Raw genomic sequence first — 20,839 nt, 5'->3', positions numbered from 1 at the left:
CTGGGATTGCAGCCAGACCACTATTTTTAGGCAAGGAAGGCTAACTTTATTTATTTACAGCATTTATATACCGCTTTTCTCACCCCGAGGGGGACTCAAAGCGGTTTTTGATTGTATTAATCTTTTAATTATTGATTTAATTATTTTAATTATTGATTGTATTAATATTTTAATGATTGACTATTGCCATATTTTATTGATTTTATTGCTCTTGTTACCTTTATATGTTTGGGTTTTTAAGTATTACTGGTTTTAAGGTTGTTATGTTGTATTTTATATGTTGTATGGCACCATCATGTGCTTGTGTAAGTTGCCCTGAGTCCCAATGGGAGATGGTGGTGTGGTATAAATAAAAGATTATAATTGTTTTGTCGAAGGCTTTCATGGCTTGAATCACTAGGTTCTTGTGGGTTTTTTCGGGCTATAGGGCCATGTTCTAGAGGCATTTCTCCTGACGTTTCTCCTGCACCTAGCTCTAGCAGAGAAGAGCTCTTTGCCCCACCTCAGCCATTCCACAGATATATAAACCCATTGTCCTATTTTCAACAGACCTCACTACCTCTGAGGATGCTTGCCATAGATGCAGGCGAAACGTCAGGAGAAATGCCTCTAGAACATGGCCCTATAGCCCGAAAAAACCCCACAAGAACCTATTATAATTGTTGTTGTTGTTGTTACAGAAATAACAGGAAGAAGTTTCCTGGCTGCTCCCTTAAAGCCCTGTTGAGGATGGTGGGTGGCATACTCTTATGCAAGCTCTTAACTCAAACATTGGATTGCAATTAAAAAAAAACATAGATCAAGCAACAGCTCGTATGTCAAAAATGCATAAGTTGGTTAACTTGTAAGTCAAGGTTTCATTGTATACTTAGATAGGGTGTCGGGCTTTGCCCCAAAAAACCTGCCTATATTTTCTTCTATAATGTTCTGTTGTTCTCTAAGTTGTGTTGGGTGGGAGGTGTGAACATAGCTAAAAATCTTGCAAGACAGTTCTCTGACTGCCAGAGAGCTCAACTCAACTCTACAACACTGACATTAGGCTGGGGAAGTCTGGGAAATTAGGGTAGCTCCTCCTCCTCCTCCAGTCCCCTGAAGAGGAAGAAACTATGAGACCCAGCTTATTGGTTTGAATGCAAGACTAATCCCCTAAGTATGGAATGCCCTCTGAAAGACAGAATAAATGGCCGCACCTCTGAACCAGCCTCAGTGTTCAATTTATATTCTACACTCTCAGACATACTTTAAAAAATGTATTCACTACCAAATTTCCACAGCCTTACTTACTCCTCCCTTTGGCATTCATTTCCAGGCAAGATCTTTACATAGGATTTGGGAAACCATCCTCTTCCTTCGTTTACTTCTCCAAACCACCAATTTTCTTGTTGCTCCAATACTGTTATGATATCATTTTTTGAAAAATTCAAGTGGTTATCTTTCTTTGCAGTCCAGGAACAAAGTGCTTGCGCTTTTACGTTTTCTACAACTTGGCCCTAGCAAAACACAGCCAATGAACAAAACATTAAACATTATCTCTGCAATTTTCTGAATACATCCAGCTTTGTCTTCTCAGCTAGGATGATGTTGCTGCTCCTCCACATTTTCTCTATAAAAGACTACAATCTTTCCCTCCGTATATCTCAAGCTGTCTCTACACTTCTGCCACTATCTTACGAACATGGGAACCGTAGTTCCCCATATAATATGGATAGTTGACAACTATTTTCAATATTAGATATCCTTTAGAAAACAGAATTTCCAGTGTACTATCTGTGCACTGTTCTCCCACTTTCCATGTGAAAACATATAACCTTCTATACATTTTTTCTTTCTCCTTAACTATATTTTATTTTTGTCTGTTTATATTAATCAATAAAAATTATTTAAAAAAACAAAACATAATTTCCAGAAACTCCATTTTATATTCAAAGGTAATGTTTTCTCCACTGTTTCGCGTATTTGTTTAAGCTAATAAAATATTGGCAGCTAATAAAAGGAAAAACTGGTACAGTTCTGTTGTAATCTGTCTGAATAAGAGCAGGGGGAAAATCGTTCCCATGCACTAATAATGGTTAGCCAGTTTTAGAGCTGTAGACTGTAGGTCTTTATATGAAAGCTCAACAATTGATTTCTTATGGAATACATTTTGAGGTAAGAAGAACAAATTACAAGGGTACAGAACCATAACATGCTTTCCTCTCAGTAGAACATACCTGTCCATGGATGGGAGAAACAGATCCTGGGGATGCTGTGCGAGTAAAGGCAGATTTTTTCTGCCATGTGTTAACATTTAAACTTGAGAAAGGTATATTTTGATAATCAGTTTCTTCTGTCGGCTTACTTGGTGAAGTCGATCTGCAAGTTAAACAGACATAGAAGTAAAACTATATCTTCTAATATCAAAGAGTGCTGTGTAGAAGATGAAGTAAGCTTGTTTCCTACTTTCCTACAAGAAACCTTCTTAAGATTCTGAGTAAACACTAGGAAGAACTGCCAAACAGCAAGTGAACAGGACTACTTCAGAAAGTGATAGATTCTTTGTTGAATGTTTTCAACCACTGGTTGAATGTGCATCTATTAGAGATCCCTTATCTGTGGATTCCTGCACTGGCAAGAGTTCAACTACCTGACTTTTTGGGATCCCAGTGATACTCAAATGCTGGCATGATTGTGCTTCATGAGTTTATAGCCTCTCCATCCCTTTGAGTAATTTCAGATCAATCCCTGGCTTTTAACCACAGTATTATATCATTTCATATGGAAAGGAACACAAACTCTATCAATGTGCAGGTGAGTCATGAGAATCATGGATTTTACTTCTTAGTATACAAAATATAACTAGAATACAATTAAAATACTTCCTCATTTTTAAAATTACATAGCTGCTGTATAGCTATTACAGGGCCCCTGGTGACGCAGCAGGTTAAACAGCTGAGCTGCTGAACTTGCTAACCGAAAGGTTGGCGGTTCAAATTTGGGGAGCAAGGTGATCTTCTGCAGTTAGGCCCAGCTTCTGTCAACCTAGCAATTCAAAAACATGCAAATGTGAGTAGATCAATAGGTACCGCTTCTGCGGGAAGGTAACAGGGCTCCATGCAGTCATGCTGGCCACATGACCTTGGAGGCATCTACAAACAACTCTGAGTCTTTAGCTTAGAAATGGAGATGAGCACCACCCCACAGAGTGGGACATGGCTAGACTTAATGTCAGGGAAAACCTTTACCTTTACTTATAGTTATTACAAAGTATTCTCTAAAAAAACACCAAACTGTATATAATTTATGTTCAGAACGGTATTGGAGGTCTAAGCATTACTTACGCCACGCGAACTGAGGCAGCAGGTAAAGATACTGTTGGAGGAAGTAAAGCTTTCTTAGCCGGTGAAACATTTTTTCCTTTTTCAGATACTTTTTCTACATAATTACTGGGAAACCAGCCAAAACGCTCCTGGAAACTCCCATACAACCAACCAGGTTCTCCTTCAGTTTTCTCAGTAACCTGGGGAAAAGCAAGACATTATATACATATAGTCAATGAGAAACCATGGATTTGTTAACAAACAAAACGTTATCAATTCTTTTTACATTAATCGTTGTTCTAATTCTTTATTTTAGTCTATGTCACTTCAGGTATATTGTAGAGAAGAAACACAGCTTCTTTTCAAAATAAATACCCTGTTTATTTTTCAGAAACAATCATCCCATCACCTGTTTCTTACCTGAATTATATCTCCAGTATTGAAACTGATCTCATCATGATTCCTTGCTTCAAATGGATACAATGCTCTGTAATTCACAAAGCCACCCGATTTCCCAGATTCTGAGGCATGAACAGGATGACCTGTAAGGTTGAGGAAGAATAATGGCTAGATATTCATTCTACTTGTGTTAGCGAGATTTTTGTATTTTATGATGCTTTAATTTTTTGTTATTTTGTTTATTAAGTTAAATTAGGTTGCTTTTTCCATACTGTCTATGTGTTTGTCTTGATGTAATTTGTCTGTTTTTCTTTCTGGCAATTGAATGTTTGCCCTGAGTCCCTTCAGGGAGACAGGGCGGTATACAAATGAAGTTGTATTATTATTATTATTATTATTATTATTATTATTATTATGAAATAAAGCAACAGTAACATATTTAGGATTTGCACATGTGGATAATCCTGGTTAATACAAAGGCTGACTTGACCAAATACATCAACTCAGTGCACATTATCTGCTTTGAATCGAATTACATGAGTCTACACTGCCATATAATCCAGTTCAAAGCAGACAATCTGGATTTTTATGGAAGTAGAAGGGGCCCAATTTATGGCCATATGTAATAATTACTGTATGAACTCCTGTAAAAGTCTAACATTTTTCATCAGAAGATTCACAGAAGACTGGGCAACTTGGAAGGTGCTGAACAGGCGCTCTGGCACCATGAGAAGCAGAGCCAACCTTAAGAAATGGGTCCACAAAGTGGAGTCCATGACATGTGATTGTGGAGAAGTGCAAACCACAGACCACCTACTACAATGTAGTCTGAGCCCTGCTACATGCACAATTGAGGACTTCTTATAGCAACACCAGAGGCACTCCAAGTGGCCAGCTACTGGTCAAAGGACATTTAGTATAATGCCAAGCTTTTAACCTTGTTTGTGTTTTAAAATACACTAGAACTGTACCCCCAATTCGTTTCCGACATGATAAATAAATATATCAGAAGATGGACCCAGAAAACTTGGATGAATGTATCCATGGATTAATGTAAGTACTATATCTAAACTTTTTTTTTTTTCGAAAAAGGAGCCCTATGTAAAGATGAGAATGTAATCCATTCCAGGACAACCTACGAGAACCACTAACCCACTGAATTCCATGTCTGGACTTTTAGAGTATTTGGGTGGGAAAATGGCAGCAGCCCATAAAAGGAGTACTGAGAGAGTATAGGGCATTAGTACTACTTTTAGATTCTCTCAAGATGGACAAAGCTTTGCCTTTTGCCACTGTACTCAGACAAGGGGATTGTTCCTTTTTTTGGTAAGAGTTAATATTCTACCTTTATTTTTATGAATTTAGGATCCATTCCCTCCTTTGAGTAGTGGCAAAAGGCTTTTTTGAATGTCTGGGAGTGGAAATGGCAGCAGTCAGGAGTAGCCTCTCCTCTTAGGGTAGCATTGGTGCTTTCCTCTCTCCATGGAGTGACTCTCAACTTATCCAGTGGTTATATCCATATTCTAGCCCCTAACCCTGATTTATATGAGGATGACTTATACCCGAGTATATACGAGTAACTAGAAACACCTAGCAACACATTATAGACACAATGCAATGTATCTCAGCCAGGCATCTGTAAAAGAAAGACTAAGAGGCAGTGCAGGATCCCACTGGTGAAGGTAGTAGGGAGAGGGGTATATATTATTTATACCTATGCTTCCTCCCTTTTTGAAACTCCAATAGCAGGAGCAGAAATCCATTTAATGAAGGCTCTGTCAGGGAGTCTGAACCCGGGATTCTGCATGACATTTAAAAGTAACCATATGTAAACAAAAACATGGGTGCAATACCTTCATGCTTAAATGGTGATTTAAGCAATTGATTCTTAGTCTCTGTGAGGATGTCTGTATTTCTTTCAAGTAAGTTTGACTGAGAAATAGCCTTTTCCGACTCTCGCAAATTGGCTGAATCTTTTCTTTTCTTCTCTTCATCAAAGTGCTTATGCCTTTCCTCGACTTCTTTCGCAATCTTTTCCTGTCTTCTTTTGTCTTCTTTTTGTTTCTGCTTTTGCTGTTCAGAATCTCTCAGAATTTCGGCTTCTTTGTTCCTTCTTCCCACTTCAGGTTTCTCCTCTGCCAGTTTTTGCTGCTGGACCTCTCGTTGTTGGGCAGTTGCATCCTCAGCTTTTTGTTTTTCCTCCTGGAGTTTTTCTTGGATGCGCTCTTCCTGTAATCGCTTTCTTTTTTCTTCTTCTTCTTTCCGGATATTCTCCTGCCACAAGTTCTCCTTGTCCCGTTTTGCTTTTCTTAAAGAAGAAAATGGAGAAAACACTCAGTATATCAGAGCTTCATGATATCAAAGCTTAAAAGGAAGGCTGAATAGTAAAATTTGATAAGTACTATATAGATTTACTGTGAAGAGGTTCCATTTATTTATCTTTCCATTGGCATTGTAATGTAAAAGGAAGAAATCCCCCTATTAGTCTCGATCGAAGATCTGACATGTATTTCCTTCATCTGAGGTACACTAATTTGTATTTCCCAGTTTGAATTTTGTAGATTCCCAGCACAGTGGAAAGTCTGTAATATCCCATGTACCTAAGGATATCCTCCCAAGAATTTAAATGGGATCAGAGAGTGCAATGAAAGGGTCATTTCCAAGCCCACAATAGTTTAGCATATTACCGTGCAGCCTCATCCTCTATTCTTCTTTTCCGTGCAAGTTCATTTTTCTTTCTTTCTAACTCTTGGATTTTTTCTTGTTTGATCCTGTGAAGCTGCTCAAAGGCTAACTGCTGTGTGTTATAGGTTTCTCTCAGCTCCTTTTTTTATTTCAAAAAACAAAAAACAAAATAAAGTGAGTTTAAGGCAGACTGTTGCTCTGAGAAGCAAGTTTTATTATGCTTAGTAATCCAAGCTTTACTACAAGTCAATGATACAGTAAGACATGTAATGATTTAGGTAAACGGATTCAAAAATAAAAGATTTTCAGATATTTCAAAATTTCCATTTTTAATCATGACAATTACTACTAGTACAACTACAACTACTTTCTTTTAGTGGCTAAAGCTAAAGAAATATGGTGTAAATAATGAAATAAATTAGTAAACTTTCAGAATTTAAGAAGAAAAATACTAGAGGCAGGTTTTCTTAATCAGTCCTGGATTAAGCAAGATTGTTTTGGGAGTATCACAGTGAAACTATTTAAACATTTGAATAGACTTGATACTATTGATTCCTACTAGACTGAATGAATTCAAAAAATTTGCTTTCTTGAATATTTTGGAAAAATGCTTTGTAAATGTTTCCTTTCATTTATTTTTCTTCTTCTCTCGCTTGCTTGGTTTTTGCCCCTTTATCTAAAGCAGTGGTTCCCAACCTGTGGTCCGTGAACCGCCAGTGGTCCATAAGAATGAAAATATGGTTTGCGGCCTCATAATTACTACATTGTTGCCTCAAAACCATGTGGCAGCGAGAGCAACTGGTTTTGCGAAACCCTCTTATAGTGCTGAGGCAACAAGGATGTTGGGGGGCGGGGCGGGGGGGGGGGGATAGGCTGACTACCCACAAAAAATTACTACTACCACATCAGCTCTAGATTATTAAATATGGTTTTCTGTGGACAAGTATATGTTCTCTATTAGAAACTAGACCTGATGTGGTCTAGCCAATGCAATTTTATGAATTATTTTCTAGGATATAAATGCTGTAGTTTTCTTTATAAAAGCAGAGCCTGGAGTCTTTATGTGCATAATAATAGATTGAAACTGCTATTTAAACAAAAAAAAATTAAACTGAACACTTTAAAATAGCTCTCCTTTTATCAACATAACTTATTCTATTTATGGATTTTCTAAACCAATCTTCTTTTTATTGTTTGAATACATGTCATGACTGGACAGGACTTTGTAGATGGTCAAAAGAAATAACAACTGGCTACTGAATCAACAACTGATTCAAGTTTGCCTGAACACAGAAATTACCTGAATGCAAGCAGTTGGTCCACTTCTCCATAATAAAATAGCTCTATCATGTACTGGTTCATGTTATGCTATTATACTGCAAACATTTTCAGTAATCATGTAATAAATACTATATTATTATCAACAAGAAACATTTTCAAAACCATGTTATACAATAATTTCACATGATAACATTACATTTGTCTTCTGAAACACAGCAGGTACAAACTGCCCTTTCGTTTCAAGTCTAGGGATCTCCAATGCACTATGCCTATAGGGACCTCCTTTGAGAGCTGTCCAATCTCCTTCAATTGTTTTATTTCACATTTTAAAACAAATTCAGGAGCCAGATCATCTGAAAATTGCCATGTTTATTTATTCAGATTGGCATTGGATATTAACATGGGCCTATATGCTTGGAAAATGAAAATATTGGGCATCCACCTCCCAGAGGGGAAATTTATATATAAAGGTAGTGGGGGAAGAAGACAGTGGGAACTGAAGCTGGAAAGAGGGCAATGGGTGTGTACATGTAGAGCAACCCCTGCTCCAAAGCAAACAGTCAACAAGGGGTCCTAATATAAATGTAAACCCTTTGTCTCGACTTTGCAGTCTTGATTCTGTCCCTCCTCTTCCCGATCCAGTACCTGCAATTGGCACTGGAAAACAGAACCTGATTTTGTTTCAATGGAGCCCTCTCCTGCAAAGCAAAATGTCAGGCAGGAATCATAGCTAAATCCTGATCCAGATGGGGAGGCCCACACTGGGGAGAGTGGACATCCTGGAAAGCAAGTGGGGAGACCAGCAGAGTGGTTCAATAGGAAAAGAAAGTAGGATGCTTATGTATGTGTTTTGTGACAAGAATAATGGGTTTTCCAGTTGGGATGTGGATTCAAAAGAATGTTTGTTTCTGGCTAATATTCAGCCAAGAGCCCAAATGCACCTTCCCGTATTCAGGTTCTTGGCTGAATATTAATCCTTTAATTTCACCAACATGCTTTCTGTGAAAAGTTTTTCTTTCAACCTGTCGAACTTATCACATGAACTGATTTGGATATACTTTGTCCTAGCCAAAAATAGTAGCGATAGAGATTTATCCACAGATGAAATATGTTGAGGCTAAAACAATAAAAGCACAACAAAAACGAATTGTGGCAAAAACATAGCTTCAAGCTGATGTTCCAAATATTTAAAACCATATTACAGATCTGGCAATTGACAGGCACACAGAAAATATTGTCTTGGGTGTCCATAGAGAGGCATATTTAGTCTTAGGCCAGATAAATATTTCAAGCCCATTATGTTAACAAATGCTTTCCTTAACAAATGCTAAAGTTTTCATTAGGACATCAGTACTATCTGATCAAAATCTGCACCATAACCTTACTATTCATAGAATTCTAGAGATCACAAGGGCCATCCGGTCCAACCCCACCATGCAGGACACATACTGTCAAAGAACACACACTGTCAAAGCTCCAGCCGTTCTTTAAAAAACCTCCAAAGAACAGACTCCACCGTACATTTCATTTTTTTCTGTCTAAGTGTAGTATCCTACATTTCTCCCTCTTGAAATTCATTTTGTCTCTTGTTTTTGTCCCACCCTGGTCATTCCACAGATATATAAACCCTTTTCCTAGTTCCAACAGACCTCACTACCTCTGAGGATGCTGGCCACAGATGCAGGCAAAACGTCAGGTGAGAATGCCTCTAGAACGTGGCCATATAGCCCGAAAAAACCTACAACAATCCAGTGATTCCGGCCATGAAAGCCTTCGACAGTCTTGATTTCAGTTGAAATAGTAAATTGTTAAAGATGGATGAAAATCTTTGTGTAGCATGAGGAATTTTTAAAAAATATCTAAAACTGATAACAATTAAATACCTAAGAAATGTTAATAACTTTTATATTATTCTTTTTATTCCTGCTTCATTAGCGAATTTAAAGCATTCAGTAAGCAAACAGAGTTCAAGAGCAAGCAGAAAGGCAAAAAAAAAAAAAAAAAAAGAGCATGCTGTTCAGTAATGATTATTGCATTAGGGAAGTTTTAAAGTTAAGCGCCAAAGATTTTGTTTAAAAACACAGACTCAGAGAAAACAATGAAATTATTAGAAGCAAAAAGGTCAAAGATTAGAAAATAACCTTAAGTAAGAGGAAGAGGTTGTTGAGACAGCTTAGCAGACACAAAAGGCACTGAAGAACAGAAGCATCCATTGTCTCACACTGTAAGATAAGTCAGACAAAAAGCTGTTAAACTTTGTACTACATTTGTTATACATGTCGGGAATCTATGATACTGCACTGGATCATTTTGAAATGAAGAACTGGCATGTCACATATTAATCATGCTAGCCCACTTTTAATAAAAGAACAATCAAATCTTCCATCTTACTTTATCAGGTATATAGGCTAAAAATTATATCTTTTCTAGATAGAACTGGCCTTCGTATTATAGGTTAGGTCTTCTTTCTCCTAAAATGCATTGAAGGGGTGGCAGTGTTGCAATACCTGAAAATTGGAGGGGAAGGAGAAAGAGGCCAGGACTCCAAGTAAATCCAGCCACCTGAGCCTACTGAAACATTCCTCTTGTGCTATTTTGTCTTATACTGTGTTATTGAACCTCTATGTAACACTGCCCAAAAAATCACTTTCTCATCAAACAGCATTTCAAGTTTCATTGGTCTCCAGAGAAAAGACAAGAGCAGTCACCGCACACTTTCCCACTTGCCCCAAAGCAGCAGATCTCAAGAGAAAGGGGTGCTGTGCCTGCCTAGCTGATAATCCATGGGTGTTTTGAAGGGCTAGGCTCCCCTTGCCCCCCTGGCATTTCAAGATCAGGGGAAAAGCAGTTAGCTCAGGCTGCCAGTCACCTTGCAAGGTGCTCAGATCTTGGAGCAAAGCAAAGAGCTTCCCTTTCAGCTACACTGAGAGGCTACTTACACATTAGTAAAAGGTGTTGGTGATTTGGATGCAAAAGAGAGAATGAGAGGCAAGGCAAAAACACACAGGCAGGCAAACCTACATTTGCTCATTTAGGTTCATAGTTGCAAATTTAGAGATACCACAGTTTAAAGTGAAATATAATACATTTCACCATAGTAGACTGTGAGAATTGGCTTTTTTCTCAGTTTGCTCTCCATGTCCATCAACATGTATTGCATGTTGATGGACAGTTTCAAGCCCTGTCTGTCTTTTGTTATGGTTCATCATCTTTGAAAAAGTAGCCCCTGGTGGCGCAATGGGTGAAACCCTTGCACAGGCAGAACTGCTGTCTGACAGGTCAGGGGTACAAATCCGGGGAAAGCGGGTTGAGCTCCCTCTGTCAGCTCCAGCTCCCCATGCAGGGACATGAGAGAAGCCTCCCACAAGCATGGTAAGACATTAAGCATCTGGGCATCCCCTGGGCAACGTCTCTGCAGACGACCAATTCTCTCACACCAGAAGCGACTTGCAGTTTCTCAAGTTACTCCTGACACGAAAAACAAATCTTTGAAAAACACTTGGACTGGGCAGTCCTTTTAATAAACACACCAGATTATCTCTATGTATCTATTTTTGTTCTGAGCGAGGGAAGAAATTATTAAGAGGATAGGACATTTCGACCAGCTTCCTAAGTGATAGGATTCTTTCCTCTAGACTGGAAGTAAGAGTGTGAGAGATGGAGATAGTCCTGGGCAAAATGTGTAAGCCATAAAGAAAAAAGCACAGCTGCCCTGATTTTTGTTAAGTGGTAAAGATGGTGAGAGAAATAGATAGCTTTGCTTTACGTATTACTATTATAGTGGTTAACTTTCATGAAATAAAGGTGCTTAAATATATATAAATAACCAGGATTATTTCTGCATATCCCACAATTCGTTTCGCTTCAGAGACACAATATACATTAATACTTACTTAACATATAAAACGTCGCCCAGACACTGCCTTTCAAATTGCAAAATAGTGACAGAAACCACTCTTTATACTTTTTTTAAAACATCAGTTAAGGGGAACATTGGCTTAGCCTCTGAACAGCATGAATGAAAAGATGTGGGAGGCAAGAAATGCTCTTTCATGGAGGTTCACTTGCAGAAGCTACTGAAAAAGATCTCATAATTTGAAACTTGATAAGTTGGAAATATGAATCAAGACTTTACCTTGAGCTGGCTATTAAAAGTATCCATTTCGGAGAGCTTGGAAGCCGTTTCTTTTTCTAGGGCATCGAGTTGCTCCCTAAGTCTTTGGCATAATTCTTCTTTCTCTGAAGACTTCTTGTGCAGTGAGTTAAGATCTGTTCCTGAAGATGAAAGACACATTGTTCAATGACCACATTTGCATACAAATCTATTTTTTCTTCAATGCTCTTTTGCAAAAAATAACAATGTTTTAGATCCCAGCTCATGAATTCCTGAAGCAATCATGTCAGCTAAGCACTATAATTGATCAGGGACTCTAGACTAAAAGTTGGGATTTGGCTAAATACACTCAATTAATCCAAGAGTGAACAGGGATTCTAATAGAGATCATAGTTAAATACAAATGAACAAACCCTAAAACATGGAGGTGAGGAACAGTATTCAAACCAAAAGGACTGAACTGTTTTTTTTTCTAGATCCCAAAATGAGTAGAACAATCCCACTGCTAGCATGTATTTCCAGGCAGGAAGCAGCAAGGCTTTGAAGCTGCAAGGATATTCAATGCTAATCAAGGTAGCCAACTGCAACATTCACACTTGCCTCAAACAGACAAGAGTTCTTTCTCCCACCCTGGACATTCCACAGTTAAATAAACCCCACCTGTCTAGTCTCCAACAGACCCCTCAACTTCTGAGGCTGCATGCCAAGGTGTGGGCAAAACGTCAGGAGATAATGCTTCTGGAACATGGCCATACAGCCCAGAAAACTCACAACAACCAGTGATTCCAGCCATGAAAGCCTTCGACAACATATTTCCAAATAGATTACCAAGACCCAATTTGCAAAGGGACATATGAATACGTTAACACAGGCACATGTGCAAGCTCACACATACACAAACATGCACACATAACACACATATACCTCTTTCTTAGGCCCCAGCTAAATTGCAATATATTGCGGTTTGCAATTAAACTGCATTATGAGTCAAACTACACTATTATGGAAGTGCAGGTGGGACTTTACACACAGTCTCCTGTTGGGATTTTTTTCCTTCCAGAAGCCTGTCAGTGAAGACTTATCTTCTATCACAGTCTCTGTTTTGGGAAGATGGACACCATAGAACAAGACTTTCCCCACTTCTATACGATGGTCCTTCAAGCATTTAAAGAATGCCTCCTCCTAATCTGTTTTCCAAGAGGTCATTCTACAGTTTTGGGGCAGCCAATGAAAAGGTCCTCTGGGTGACGGTTGCCAGTCAGGTTCTGGCTGGTTGGAGTAAATGCCCCTCATAAGACCTACATGTTCTAAGGCAGGGGTCCTCAAACTAAGGCCCGGGGGCCGGATGCGGCCCTCCAAGGTAATTTACCCGGCCCTCGCTCAGGGTCAACCTAAGTGTGAAATGACTTGAAAGCACACAACAATAACAACAATCCTATCTCATCAGCCAAAAGTAGGCCCACATTGCCCCATTGAAATACTAATAATTTTATATTTGTTGGAATTGTTCTTCATTTCAATTATTGTATTGTTTTTAAGTGTTTTTGCACTACAAATAAGATATGTGCAGTGTGCATAGGAATTCTTTCATGTTTTTTTCAAATTATAATCCGGCCCTCCAACAGTTCAAGGGACTGTTACCTGGCCCTCTGTTTTAAAAGTTTGTTCTAAGGGATGGACTAGATGGGAGAAGGTCCAACCTCAGAGCTTTCTTTTCTATATTCAGATAACTATTTCACGGTTCAGCAAACTAGTTATCCACTTTGCTCTTCTGATATTCCCACAATTGTAAACTCCAACCCTTCCTTACTCTTTCTCAACCTTTTATCTTCTTTTCTCCTTCCTATGCTCTCATGATTGCTTAAGTTTCATTCCAGTGAACAGAAGAAAACTTGGGAAAACAAAACAAAAATGTATATGTACATACTAGAGGAGTTGTCGAGTTGCATGTGATTTAATTTCTCATTTAGCTGCTGTTTTTCAGGAATAAGGAGGATCAACTTGTTCTGATATTCCTGCAGAGTTGGAAGATAAATTTAAAAGGTACATGAGCATAATTTGTATATGGTATCACTAAACTAATTGTATAATGCAATCTGAAGTATAATAATAATAATCATCATCATCATCATCATCCCCATCATCATCATCATCATCTTCTATTTGTATACCACTCTATCTCCCCAAGGGGACTCAGGGCGGTTTCTAGCATAGGTCAAACATTGCAATTACAGACATAAAAATATATAAGTAATCATTATAAACAAAAACATAATACTATAAAACAGTCATACATATTTAAAATTAAAAATCAGTTCAGTCCTAATTACACTGGGCAAGCTCAGTTTCCTATGGCCAAGATTTGAGAGTGGGCCTCGATAACTATGGGAGGGCTGGGCTAATATAACGAAGTGAACTAGGGCCAGGGGAGTGGATAAAGTGCAAGCATGATCCTGCATGATGGTCAGGGTGGGACCTAGAGATATTTATTTCCAAGGCCTGAGGCACAGATATGAAAGGGCTGGGCCAATAGGAAACTTAGGGCCGGGGAAGTGAGTAAAGTGCAGAACAGGACCTTAAGTAATGGTCAAGCTAGTGCTTGGGGCTATTTTTTTCCAGGGCCTGCTGAATAGCTATAATAGAGCTAGACCAGGTCAAGGTCAATGACATAGCAGAGGGCCAGGGAATTGGATAGAGTGCAGAGCGGGAACCTAACTGTTGGCCAGGGTAGGACCTGGGGCTAATCATTATCAAAACTCTGCTGGAACCACCAGGCCTTTAAGTCCTTTCGGAGCTTGCCTTAGCTCTCTGGGGAGGGCCACCACCGAGAAAGCCCTTTCCCTCATTCCCACCAACTGCACTTGAGACGGTGGAGGGAGCAAGAGCAGGGCCTCCTCGGAAGATCTAAAAGTCCGTGCCAGTTCATAGGGGGAAATGCGATCGTGGGGATAGGCGCAATTGCACAGCAGTTCCTCCCTTAACAACAAAAATGGTATATATATATCTGTTTGTATGGTGGAGGGGCTTAAGCAGGGAGACTTTAGAGCAGTGGTTCCCAACCTTTTTTTTTTTTTACCAGGTCCACTTGACCAGGGACCAGTTGACTGGAGACTACTTTGACCAGAGACCACTCTCCACCATTAGTACCAAAAGGGTTACGAATCAGTTTTTGGTCAACTTTAGATTCGGTTTGGTTATTTGAGGTGCTGATTCATAAAATTGCATTGGATAGACCACATCTGCTTTAGTTTCTGATACAGATCATATGCCAACCAGCCCACAGAAAACCATATTTAGTACGTCTTGGCACTATAAGAGGGTTTCACGAGACCAGTTGCTCTCATTGCAACGGTGTAGTAACAGTGAGTCTGTGGACCATATTTTAGTTCTTCCACTGGTGGTCCACAGACCACAGATTGGGAACCAATGATTTAGTTTGGGCTCTTACATTTTTCATCATGAAGGATGAAAAATGCTTCTTTCAAATGTTAGAAATTTTATAAAAGCAATTATAGACTTTCAGATCTTTCAAACACAACACTCACATACTAGTTATACTACAGTTGAAAAACAACACATATACAAAAAAGACTGAATTTGGGTGCTCTCTTTGGGTATTCTGCTGTATTTACATTTTTATGTGGATGTTTTAACAGAAGTAATGTTTCAAAAATCTGAAAAATATTTTTATAGCACAGACAGCACAAAGATCTGATTCATGGGCCAGTGATACCTAAAAAGGCTTTAGATCCTACGAATGTTTTGAACGTGTACTTGGTACCTTTATTGCATGTATTTCACTACTGCGACAGGATGCATCTTTTTACACAAGCTTTCAGAAATTGATTAATAATATAAGAAAGTTAAATTCCCCTCATGAAGTTGTGGTCTCAATTAAGCTGTAATGTTAATTGTGTCCTGTTTTCATGATACGTATCTGCCCTGCCCTGGAATCATAACCGGAAGAGTAAGCTATATATTAAATAAATACATACAGTTAGTTATATATATTAAATAAATCCATACAGTCCTTTACTCTCTGCCTAGATGTCTAACGTAATTATGACATACCTGAAGTTGTTGCTGTAGTTCTTTGATTTCAATAATTCCCAAATCATATTTCTTATCCAAAAGATCCAGCTCATTTTTATGGTTTTGCTTTCTGATTCGTACATCTTTCAGTCTCCCAGAGATCTGCTGGTGTTTATCACTCTACCGAGAGAAAAAAATCGGAAATATCAAACATCTAATCTCATAACATAAAAGTAATTCTCTATGGGAGCTATCACATCATCTTGTTATAGCACTATATGGTACTGCAACTGCCAAGGTGACAACCTGAGGGATTCTAAGATTTATAATTTAGGAAGGCACAAGAGCTTTGTGAGACTCTGAAAGCCCCATCTGCAAACTGCAAATCCCATGATTCCAAAGTGACTTGTTTTGACTCTCAGGGGAGACCTCTAAAGGTAAGATGACAAAACTCATGACTTATAGCTTCAAAAGAGAGCATTTTTTTCTGAATCAAAAGGAAACTAGATCCCAGTAGTTACAGCATAATAACTGCAGGAAAATAAGGGTGATGTCTGGAACAATCTTGCTGTAGTTGTGTGTTGTGTACATCTATTTATCCTTTTAAAACACTTATATCCTGCAGATGTCAATAAAAGCAAGTTTCTGGAAGTATTTGGAAGTGTTTTGGCTGAGGAAAAAGGAAAGGATAACCTTGCACTTATTCCCACACTTGGCTTAAATTGATATGTTTCCTATCCTTCAAATACTTAGTGAATAGTTAATGTATAATCATATCTCATAACTTTTTTTATCAAACTACCCCTACTTTTTCAATTTTCATAAGGCATGATTTTCATAGGCTTCAGTTTCGTTTGTCTCTCTTTTCTGGGTACAATTTGAGCTTATTAAGGTCTTTCTGAAACTCTGGTGCCCAGAAATGGGCACAATGTCCTGGTGAGGCCTAACCAGAGCAGAATAGAGAAATGGTTAGTCTTTGGTTTACTAAGGGCCCGAGATCCCTTGGACACACACTGCAGGCAAAGCATGTGGCACTCATCTTATATACGCACAGCTGTTATTCTCCTGACTAAACAATACTTTACATCTATCCTTACTGAAATGTATAGTTTGTGCTGTATCATTTCTCCAATCAAAGACATCTTGAATTTATTTGTGCCTTCTGTTAGCTACAAAAGAACTTACAGTCTGAACTACAAAAAACGGAGGAAGTGATGACCCAATTAGAAGAAGTATAAAAATAGATGTACAAGAATATTTAGTTGTTTTTTTTTTTTGGCCTGCAAAAGGATGAGCAAAATAATACATTTTTAAGTTCAATTATGCCGTCACATGGAAACTTTGAACACAGAGGAAGATATTCTAGCTGTGTGAAACCACAGTTCAGAACTGTGGTTCTTTATGTTCTTTATGACTTACCAATGCATCTAAATCAAGATTAAGACTTTTCTTCTTTGAGGTCAGTTTCACAATTTCTTCTTGTTCTCTGTTACGTTGATTAAGAAGATCTTGACGGCGAATCCTTTCCCATTCCAGACGCCGCTGGCGTTCAAGTTCCTGCTTTGCTGCCTAAAGAATAATAAGTACAAATATGACCATTAAGAAGTTAATATAAAAGCATAAAACTCATGCAACGTAAAACATAAAGATAAAAAATTAAACAAAATGTAGAATGAATGCAGTTTGACCCCACTTGAACTGCCATGGCTGAATGCTATGGAATCATGGAAGTTGTAGTTTTACAAGGCCTTCTTTGCCAAACTGTCCTATTGGCTCATCAAAATTCAACTCCCATGATTCCACAGCACTGAGCCATGGCAGTTCAAGTCAGGTCAAACCGCATTAATTCTTCAGCTTAAAAGCACCCTTGGTGTTAAAAAGCAGAATCGCAAGTGCCAAGCCAATGTCTCTTGGAAAATCTCTTGGATTTATACTTTTACTCAGTAGTTTCCAACCTTTGGGCCTCCAGGTGTTTTGGACTTCAGATCCCACAGTTCCTAACAGTTGATAAGCTGGCTGGGATTTCTGGGAGTTGAAGTCCAAAACACATGGAGGCCCAAAGGTTGGGGACCACTATAATTTACATGTTAAATATGAGGTAGCAAAATATTTACGAAATTTTTATAGGGGGGGGGGGGGGGGCTTTTGCATTCTGTTTGCTATGAGCTCCAGATGCAAACAAACAAAAAACATCCTTCTATATTAAATTTTTAAAAATTAAAAATGAATTTATTTTCATACACACTTTATTTTACATTTTTTGAACTTTAAATATAATTTTACATTCTATTTCAAAAATCAAGATGAATGAAACCACAATTATTTCCTCCGGGCCAGATTATTATTGATATTAAGATGATGCAGTATTGTTCCTGAATTGCTCAAAATGAAATCAAAGCTAAAAAACATCCACAAATCCCAATTTCTCCGTTACAATTCAAACAATTGGAGCAGTGAGCATATCTTATCTGAAAGCATGTATTTGCCAGGGCCCCAGCATATCTGAGCCAACAGCATCATCACATAGCAAACTGGATACAGACTTGCCCAATTTAAAGAAAGGACAAACACTGAGCAGACCAACCTCCCGTCTTTCAATTTCTTTCCTTCTTTCTTCTTCTCTTTGCCTTTCCAGCTCACGCTGTTTTTCCAAGTGCCTTTCCAGTTCTAGTTGCTTTTTTCGCTCCTGCTCCTGTTTCTCCCTCTCCCTCCGCTCCCTCTCTTCTCTTTCCTTCTGAGCTTTACGCTCCAACTCTCGTTGCTGCTGCTCCAGAAGTACTTGCCGTCGTTTCTCAAGCTCCATGTTCCCTCTCTCATAGTTTGCTTTTCTCTTATCCTCAAATGTAGCTGAATTTTGAAAAAGCAAATGGCATCCACAAAAACAGGTCAAACACAGGTTCTCCTTAGAAACACAACGATGTACAGAACATGGCTGTTTGCTTAAAATAGCTACTGTATATACCCATGCATAAATGGAGACATTTTAATTAAACATTGCCTCAAATACCTTGGGCAACTTATCTATGGGTCAATGGGAATACTGTACCATAACTCTCACCAAAAAGGAACTATCCCTATGTATGTATGTGTGTGTATTATACACACACACACACACACACATATACAGTTACCCGACATTTAAGAGATTTTAGACAATTGATGTCTTAGCACCTCCCAAGTAGATTTGTATTGTGTTGTCAAAGGCTTTCATGGCCAGAATCAGTGGGTTGTTGTGAATCCCTCTGTTTTCTGAGTGGTCTTCTTTATTTAGAGAAACCATTGAAATCCACAAGCATGTGGGCAATTTCAACAGAAAGGAGGAAACCATGAAAGTGAACAAAATCTGATTACCAGTATTAAAAAACTCTAAAATCAGGCCAGTAAATAAAGAACACCACTCAGAAAACAGAGGAATTCCAGACATGAATCAATCAGGGCCAGCTAACACCTCCTAACAAAGGTAGTAAGCAGCCAGACCTTGAAGTTGAAAGGCTATTCAATGCTAATCAAGGTAGCCAATTGCAACAGTCACACATGCCTCCAGCAGACAAGAGTTCTTTCTCCCACACTGGGCATTCCACAGATATATAAACCTCCCTTGCCTAGTTTCCAACAGACCTCACAACCTCTGAGGATGCCTGCCATAGATGTGGAGGGAAACTTCAGGAGAGAACGCTTCAGGAACATGGCCATACAGCCTGGAAAGCTCACAGCAACCCAGTGATTCCAGCCATGAAAACCTTCGACAACACAAAATGAGAAATGTTCAATAAAAACATTATTTAAAAAAAACAATTATCCCCTTCTTTGAGTAAAGTTGAGAAAAGTGGGAGTTTATTATCTCATGGGAGAACTAAAAGAAGCACTGTTTCTCCCTCTACTCTGTCTGGCCTGGCACTGCTTTTGCTTTTCTGAATGCCTCTGAATGCCTCTGCTGGTCAAGGATGGCTGGCCTGCCAGAAGTGGTGCTGCTTATTTCCTGTCTTCACAGAATGACTCTGAATTTATCAATGGGTCATATCAAAATTGAGAATTTTGGCTCCAAAACTTGTCCTTGACTTATAAATGAGATCAACTTATACATGAGTATATATGGTAACATTCATGAAAGATGACCAACCAAAGAAGGCAAGATGTGTAAAACCTGATGCTGTTTTTTAAAATCAATAATAGGCATTTAAAAATTTAAATTGGGATTTTTGTTTTTTAAATCATGAATAAACTACTATATTTATCTCTTTTAAAAATTGTTTTGTTGGTTTTCCCCCCTCCCCCCCTCCTTGTACATGCAATTTATGCATCAAACTACAGAAGTTACATTTGAAATATCAGTCTCAGTCTTAATGTTTCTACTCCACATCTTAGCACATTCTCTAAATAATTACTAACTGGTTCCCACATCCTCTTGTTTATTGTAACCTTTTCAATTTCATCTATATGATTCCATTTGCAATTTGTTATTTCCACATTTAACATCTGAACTATATAGTTATACCAATTAATCAGTGTCCGTTTTGTTTTATCTTCCCAACCCCTCACTAAAACAATTTGTGCACACGCTATTAATTTGTCAACCAATTTTTCCTTTTGTATATTCTTTACTCCTGTTATCCGTGCATGTAGTACATTTCTATTAACTATTACTATTTGTAAATTTAACATTCTATTGATTTCCCCTTCAATCATTTTCCAGTATTCTTGCACTTGATCACATTAGAGAACAGGATAGTCCATTTGAGAAGGTGATTAGGAAATGTTTGAGAGGGGAGAAGAACGTGGCAGGAGATCTGTACGACCAAATCATAACAGTAAAAGAAGAGACAATAGAGGAAATTTCCCAAACATGGAGAATGGACATGGAAATTGAGAGGGAAGACATCCAAAGGGAAATAAATAATATAGCAGAAGAAAAGTTTAAGGTATTAAGGGAAGCAAGAAGGAAAATGTTACAGAAATGGTACTGAACTCCTGCACAACTTTCACTCTTTGTACCAGGGATAAAGGATAGGTGTTGGCATGGCTGTGAACAAAG

The 20,839-nt window shown here is 38.4% G+C and overlaps 1 protein-coding gene across 6 annotated transcripts in view; it reads right to left on the bottom strand.

Annotated features, from left to right (window-relative positions):
• Positions 1 to 20,839, bottom strand: part of ITSN2 (intersectin 2) — an 88,066-nt gene that overhangs the window by 33,777 nt on the left and 33,450 nt on the right. For 5 of the 6 annotated variants that reach the window (XM_060785196.2, XM_060785188.2, XM_060785204.2 and 2 more), the window contains 12 exons: positions 18,392 to 18,654; positions 17,227 to 17,376; positions 15,847 to 15,987; positions 13,703 to 13,790; positions 11,797 to 11,936; positions 9,803 to 9,883; positions 6,383 to 6,519; positions 5,549 to 6,003; positions 3,717 to 3,838; positions 3,318 to 3,496; positions 2,211 to 2,352; positions 1,285 to 1,490 (listed from right to left, as the gene is read on the bottom strand). In XM_060785196.2, coding sequence (XP_060641179.2) covers positions 1,285 to 1,490; positions 2,211 to 2,352; positions 3,318 to 3,496; positions 3,717 to 3,838; positions 5,549 to 6,003; positions 6,383 to 6,519; positions 9,803 to 9,883; positions 11,797 to 11,936; positions 13,703 to 13,790; positions 15,847 to 15,987; positions 17,227 to 17,376; positions 18,392 to 18,654 — 2,104 coding nt within the window. The remainder of the gene's footprint in view (positions 1 to 1,284; positions 1,491 to 2,210; positions 2,353 to 3,317; positions 3,497 to 3,716; positions 3,839 to 5,548; positions 6,004 to 6,382; positions 6,520 to 9,802; positions 9,884 to 11,796; positions 11,937 to 13,702; positions 13,791 to 15,846; positions 15,988 to 17,226; positions 17,377 to 18,391; positions 18,655 to 20,839) is intronic. The other variant, XM_060785222.2, reaches the window with a different exon arrangement.

The sequence above is a fragment of the Anolis sagrei genome, chromosome 1 (genome assembly GCF_037176765.1).
Source record: "Anolis sagrei isolate rAnoSag1 chromosome 1, rAnoSag1.mat, whole genome shotgun sequence".
Classification (NCBI taxonomy): Eukaryota; Metazoa; Chordata; class Lepidosauria; order Squamata; family Dactyloidae; genus Anolis; species Anolis sagrei.
This window is presented reverse-complemented; position numbering and strand designations above follow the sequence as displayed.